The sequence below is a fragment of the Metopolophium dirhodum genome, chromosome 7, assembly GCF_019925205.1.
Source record: "Metopolophium dirhodum isolate CAU chromosome 7, ASM1992520v1, whole genome shotgun sequence".
Classification (NCBI taxonomy): Eukaryota; Metazoa; Arthropoda; class Insecta; order Hemiptera; family Aphididae; genus Metopolophium; species Metopolophium dirhodum.
Genome location: NC_083566.1, coordinates 31,724,539 through 31,731,890, shown reverse-complemented (window position 1 = coordinate 31,731,890; position 7,352 = coordinate 31,724,539). Strand labels below are relative to the sequence as shown.

General features: G+C 25.8%; 1 protein-coding gene across 2 annotated transcripts; it reads right to left on the bottom strand.

Annotated features, from left to right (window-relative positions):
• Window positions 1-1,095: 1,095 nt before the first annotated feature.
• LOC132949315 (clavesin-2-like) lies at window positions 1,096-6,943 on the bottom strand. 2 transcript variants are annotated; one of them, XM_061020138.1, is made up of 5 exons: window positions 6,635-6,943; window positions 5,856-6,042; window positions 3,097-3,295; window positions 2,664-3,000; window positions 1,096-1,435 (listed from the first exon to the last, which is right to left on the bottom strand). In XM_061020138.1, exons 2-5 carry the CDS (start codon window positions 6,031-6,033, stop codon window positions 1,286-1,288), a joined length of 864 nt encoding a protein of 287 aa, XP_060876121.1. In that variant the 5' UTR covers window positions 6,034-6,042; window positions 6,635-6,943; the 3' UTR covers window positions 1,096-1,285. The 2 variants fall into 2 exon arrangements, with proteins under 2 accessions (XP_060876121.1, XP_060876122.1); XM_061020139.1 differs by lacking the exon at window positions 6,635-6,943 and adding an exon at window positions 6,347-6,567.
• Window positions 6,944-7,352: the final 409 nt, after the last annotated feature.

Below are 7,352 nucleotides of genomic sequence, written 5' to 3'. Positions count from 1 at the left end.
AGATAGTGAATTATTAATAACTAAATATATTTTATTATAATATATTTTACTATTAATATGTATTTAAATAGCTTAATTGGCATACTATAAATACAATTGTGTATAAATTAATTTAAATACCGGGAAATTGTGTCTTCTTTCATATAATTCTAGTCATGATAACAATTAAGTCGTCAAAAACATCTAAGCTCTAGTCATAATTAACAAAAAAAAGTAGCCTAACAGTAGCAAAATTATAACTTAAAATCAATGTTAACATTGTTTGATTATAAGCAATAAAATCAAAATGATAACAGACTAGGAAGTAGGAATCTAAAGTCCTTATAAAAAGGTAACATTGTTGGCAGTGGCGTGTAGAACGTGATTTTGAAGGGCAGTTGCCCGATAATTTAAGAGGGATGGGTGGCTTATTGGATTTAGTAAGAAATTGTAGTACAAGTCTAACTTCATTTGAATATGATATTTAATAAGAATATTAACTTCAACAATAAGTATTTATTAAGTAGTCAAGGGGTAGTAGAACATTCAAAAAATGAATTGTACAATAAAATGTTTCACTTTGCCACGCCACTGATTGTTGGATACATTTTTATAAAACATATTTTCTTGATAAATAAAAAGACTGTTTATTTTTTTTGAATATAAATAAAAATATACATATAACATATATATATATATATCAATATAGGTATATAATGAATATATATATATATATTACATGACAAATTAAAATAAAATGTTTATTTAAAACATTAACAATATCTAATTTAGAGCACCATTGGTCCATTTGTCTAATGTATTAATACTGACATCTCATATTTAATTAATATAACTATATGATTAACTTATATTGGGATAAATACTTTTGGAATAGATGTAAAATATATCACAGTTTCAGCCATATGTAATTATAATAAAAAATAAAAATGTCTGTACAAAAAAAAGTTAAAATTATAATCACTAATAAATATTGTGATGTATTTAAATCAGTTTATCACTTAGTAATAATATCTAATAAATATCTCCATAGTTGAAATTCAATAAGACCTCCACATATGTTAAATATTAATAAATTAGGGAGTATGAAATTTAAAATTGTATGTGCAGCAGTAACAAAAAAAAACTTAAATAATTAATTTGTGGTTACAGAACAAAATTGTTCTGTATTAAATTATATAATATAATAATATTATACAATAGGTATAATATATATAATAATTATAAATATTTAAACCTGCCTTGCTAAGAAAATTAATGTGCGTTAAATTTAATGATATAAATAAATTTATAAATCAACTCCCAAAGAAGACCCTAAAAGACTTTTTAACCAAATCCTTGAATCATATGGAGGTTGTTCGCCTCCTAGTTCTGAAGGCAGAATATCTCTTGGAAAGTATTCATGTAGGGTATTCAAATTCAAACCATGCAAAATTATCTAAGGGATAAAAAATAAATATTATTTAATTTATGTACTATAATATATATATAATAAACAGAGTGATTTACCAAGCATGCTGAAATACAGTATTTTCTTTTGATAATGACTTTATTTAAATTCTGATTTTTAGAATTTTTAAGTAATATTTTAAAGGTTGTTTGTCATATAATAAGATTTTTATGCAATTTAAAGAGTATCATGTAAAGTATATAAACTTATTTTTGTCAAATATATTTATAAACTATTAAATATATGGAGGCAATTATGATTAAAAATAAATAAAATAATTTGAAAATTAGTAAACTATTGTAATATTTTTTGCAGGGCTGTATTTAAGGGGGGGGGGAAACAGGGACACTTGCTGGTTGCGGCCAATTTTGACACATTTAGGGGGCAGGCGCCGGTGTATATTATATAAATAACATTTTTTTTTATGGTAAGAATTTGTTTGAGTACCTATACTTGGACTTTTTACATTGCATGACTATGATATGGCCATTTGGTGTCATTTACTCATTTTGTCAATCAATGATAATTAATATTGTAATTTGTTTTATAGGGTACAATTGTATGTTGTTATACATTTTGACAGTAATTCAAATAATGCGATGTAAATGCAAATAAATGTGATTTTAACAACATTTTCATAAATAAATAACTATAACCAAACAATTAAAAAACGGATTAATTTTTTTTTTTTGGTGGGGGGAGGTAATTTTAATAGTATGCTGTTAGTTTTAATATTAAAGTGAATTGACCTATTATAAAACTTTTGGGTAAGAACATTATGGTTAAGCGTAAGCAAATTTTTCAATATTTTAATTTTCAAGCAAGATGGTTGGTATGTGAAATAACAAAAATTAAAAATGCTCATACCTTGATTGAAAATTAAAATATCGAATAAAATTTGATGCATATAAGTACAGATAATGTTTTTACCTAAAATATTTGATAATAGATTTCAATTCACTCTCATATCAAAACTAACAGCACACTACTGAAACTATAGTAAACAAAAATTTACTATGACGCACGCTTGTAAGATGCAGACAACAAATGCATGAGTATCACTCTTATTTGAAATTCAAAAATTCATAATTTGAATAAATGTATTTTTGAAGGATAAATATGGAGTGAGCATGGTTGGTGAATCATCCTGTATAAATGTATAATATATTTAATATGTAAAATTCTAATTCTAATAGTAACTCCTAAATATTCTTACTTTATTTTTTGTTTTTTCTTTTAAAAATGGTTTAACAACAGACATTAGGCCATCAATATACCACGGTTGGTTGATAAAATGGACAGCTTTAATTTTTGCAGGAAAACAATCTTGTAATCCTTGTAGCATTACATGTAACAATCTCGGACTGATGTTCATTGTCTGGCGAGCAGTAAAATTAGTCCAATCAACAATAAATACAAAACCGTTATACTGAGTATTCACATCTTGGATCAAATGTTCCAGAGATACTAATAATGCTCTGTATATAGTTAGTAAACAATAACGTTCAGTGTTCCATTGGGAGCAAACCATAAAAAGAACACGACGGCTTCGTCTACAAAGGAAAAATATATTTAATACAATTTAAATTTAAATATAATCTAAATTATTTCAAAAAAATTAATTAAAATATAAAATTAATTATATTAACCTATCCAGATTTGAAAGTACAGAAGGGAAACCATCTTGAATAGCCATTTGAATTTTTGGATCAAAAGGTTCCAATCGACGAAACCATAGATCGTGTTCCCTTCTAAATTGATAATAATTTTGAATCAAACCCAATGCATTACTTTCATTCATTTTCCGTGCATACAAGAACATCATTATAAATGCTTCTTTATTATTTTCTAAATATACATAACATATGAAACAAACATATAATTAGTCATACTTATATTTGCATAAAACATACGTATTATATTTTTGGAGATAATAATTATAAATCGTAGTAATAGAATTTGATCAGACAAAATAATTAAAACATTGCTACATCAATAAGTATCAGGTAAAATGAGGTACTCTCTCGTTTTGGACTCTGCCAGACTCATTCAAGTTATCGCCAATAAGCTGTTGTCCCAATTTAACGGATTCTACTATATTTAATTTGTTCAAAAAGCTACATAAGTGATAACTGATAAAAATTAAATCTCTTTATCCATTGCTTTTAAAATCATAATTGAGGCAATTGAAGTATTTATTTTTAGTATTAGTTATGAAATTAAATATGACCGAATATATTATATGAATAGTATAAAGTGAATATCAATATAATTAATGATGACCTACTTTCCTGAAATCTATTAACTATGCATTTATAATTTTAGCAATTAATTATGTTTATACATTTTAAATGTTAACTTTTTTTTTTTAGTTTCAACATTTGAAAAGTGAATTAGTGAATAATTTAAAAATAATTATGAACAATCAAAAATAAGATAAATTCCGGTTAGGAGAATTGTTTAATAATTAATATTATCACAAGTCAACATTACTTAAATTTAAAAATAATTATATAGAAATGTATTCTGTGCTGTATACTGTACACTTCAATACTTTTGTTTATTCAAACTATACAAATTACAAATACTGATAAAATATTAAATCAATTAACTTTTAGACTAATAGGTATTTATAAATTAATTAATTAATAATTATCAGTAAGTAATTGATATATAATATGATAAGATATTTTAAAGCATACAATTGAAATATACATAGTAAATATAATATATTATAATCAATGATATTATGTTATTTATAATACAATAATTATGTGAATCATAATGATTCCAACGATAACATATTTGACCTATAAAAGCATAACAATTATTTTACTTATTTTATAAGCTATAAAATGCAAACCATCAAGTTAAATGTACCTAAACTATTTTAGTATGTAGACAAAAAAAAAATACTGAAACATTAAAAAACTTTGATAGGTATTTAGTATAAATATAAAAATTAATATTTATAAGTAACAAATTTAAATTATGATAATGTAAGTTAATTTTACATCAATAATTAATAATATTTATGTTGTGTAAAATATATTTGATATTTTAATAAACCTTGAATTCCTATTCATTTTAGACTTCTATGGAAGCACACACATTTTCCTACAAAACTTAAAGTACCCTATTCAAGTTCAAAAGCATGCTCGGTAGCAGACTTGTATAGTTGTATGCACGTAAGCACAAAGGTCTTATAACATAATAGCAGGAATTAAGGTGGTATTATGGTAGACATGGTGGTGATGATGGACATGGGTTGCCTGACCGCCACCCTTAATGGTTCAGAATCTCATAGCAAAATAGGAAAATGTTCTTAATTTATTTCCTTTAAACTAAATTAAAATAATTATGTTTCAATATATTGAGCTTATAAATTATAAATACTTATATAATTTACTATTTATATCTGTGTAGTTATTGGTTTTTAATTCTAACATATTATAATCAACCTAATAATATTATATTCACAAACTTTTCAGTGCACCTTACAAGGTGACTTCTAGTTGTTAACCCCGGGTGGTTATTATACAGTATACACCAGGCATGTCAAACACATGACTCACGTGCGGCCCTCAAATCATTTTTTACATCCCGTGGATACTAATATTAATGAACAATTAATTGAAAATAAGTATATATACATTTTTCTTTTGTGGCACAACTATATAAGTGAGAGGTATACAATGTTACTCTTCTGTCTTATCTTCTGATAATTGAATAAGTATTGTAAGTATTGGAAATAATGAATAAAATGTGTCTAAAATGTTTTTTTTTAGATATATTTTTATGTGCGGCATAGTAAACTATTCAATATATTTGGCCAAGTTAATACTATGAGTTGGACAAGCCTGATTACACTATATATTAAGTTTACAATGTAAAGTGTGCATGTTTTAAATGGTAAGATTAGAAAACTGAATTTCATTGATGAGATGTTTATTATATAGAAATGTCTTAAAATAATAGTAATGAATTACCATGAAATACTAAAGTAAGACAATTATCAGTTATTTATGAAAATTACTACCTTACTATAAACAGTTAGGTTAGATTACAGATAAGTATATTTCCTAATTAGGACATTTTAATAAGTGTACTATGATTGTTTACCTGTAATACATAACAGTTGTTAAATTAAGTGTTCAATTATGAATGGTCTTAATAGGTTATTTCAAATAATAATTTAAGTCAAGTGGCAAGTGCTTACTATGATTTGAAATACAAGACAATTGTTTTGTTTAATAAACAAATAATTATTAAAAGCTTATAAGTAAACAGTATATAAGTGAACATTTAATAACTAGAATTAAAAAAAAATATTTGGTATTGAATTATATTAATTTGTATAATATAATACCTAATTGGTAAATTACAAAAACATATTATTACAGCTTACCGGCTAAAAAAGCAAATCCATTAATCCTCAGCAACTTTTTTAATTTAATCAAAGCTTCTTCTCGAGTATTTTTTTTGATGACTGGGTTATGACTGGAACCAGGGAATAACTCGACACCGTAGTTGTAGTTTAAAACATTATCCAAATTATTTTGACGGTACTCTGCGTATTCCGCCATTTTAATCAACTATAAAGTAATGAATATCAAAGATACCTAATTAATAAATTTAAAATACAAAATTTCATTAAAGCAAACAACTTTCAACACGTTTGGTGAATCACTAACAAAATTATTGTATCTATCATATATAATTGAATAATAATGACGTGACGTGAATTGAAATACTATATTTCAATAATTTTTGACAAAGATTGATCGAGAAATATTTGCGTGGGTATTATTATCAAAGTTGACCTATTAATTTCAATACGTATTAAAAACTAATAAATCACATCGCTTCAATAATAATATTATGGCCATTACACTTTACCCTATCAAAACGATGAAAAGAATTATGACTGTATGAGTACGTTTTACATTGTGTCAGAGTGATGGTTTTGCGCGTGTTTCATTACTCTCGTACACCCTATCGAATATAGGCTATAATGAATGTTAAAACGGATCAACAAGTGGTTTAACGCGATAATGTCGCAGCAGTAGTTGGTAGGCAGTGCGTTTACGTGTACCTATTATTAATTATTACCTACAACTGTTGTAGTGTAAGTTATTGTGTACATACATATGTTATAGAACAAAAATACAAGTTCTTGCTACTTACTTACGACCGACGGTAACAGATGTCAATATTAATATGGCGACATAATCCGTCAGTTTCACGTATCAGTACTTAGTGTAGTCCATGGTAGTAAGGTACCAAGTGACTAAAGTAGTAAAGTGAAGTCAATTTCAGCAATGTCTACAATAGAAAAAACGTTTACTTTACGTTTACGTTATTGTGTAAACAAGACGAAAAATATTGACAAAACAAACAGTATAACAGTAAACCAGTGAATAGATTTAATAATAATATAATATTCTGTGGAAGAACTGAGAAAAACATTACGAGATACAGGCATACAGCTAGCACAGCCATACAATAAATTGTTTAATTTCTTATCATGGCACGTGATAACTCCAGCTGCAGCTGCTGCGTGACTAAATATCATCGTAATATAAACGTGTACGGCATTGAAATATTAAATACTATATTACTATTTTAGATTCTGAGCGAAGCGATGAATGTATTGATTTTACAATGATGTGTGTTTTTTTTTATTTTTTTTTTTTTTTTTTGTCTGTCATCACCTTTTAGGACAGTAAAAGTGCTTGGATTTTCTTCAATAGTAACTTTTCTGATAGGAAAGTGAATCTAGTTGGTACTTTGGGGGGTCAAAAGTAAAAATTTCCCAGTAGTTTTCACAAGCGACATGAAAAACAAAAGAAAAATTAAGGAAAAACGGGAATTTTTACGCAAAATCTGTTTTCGAGAAAATCGA

Coding starts and splice junctions, on each gene's coding strand:
- LOC132949315 (XM_061020138.1), bottom strand. CDS start 6,033: ATGGCGGAATACGCAGAGTACCGTCAAAATAATTTGGATAATGTTTTA. Junction 3,296..5,855: donor TGGATTTGCTTTTTTAGCCG/GTAAGCTGTAAT, acceptor ATGTATATTTAG/AAAATAATAAAGAAGCATTT. Junction 1,436..2,663: donor AAGAAAAAACAAAAAATAAA/GTAAGAATATTT, acceptor TTTATCCCTTAG/ATAATTTTGCATGGTTTGAA.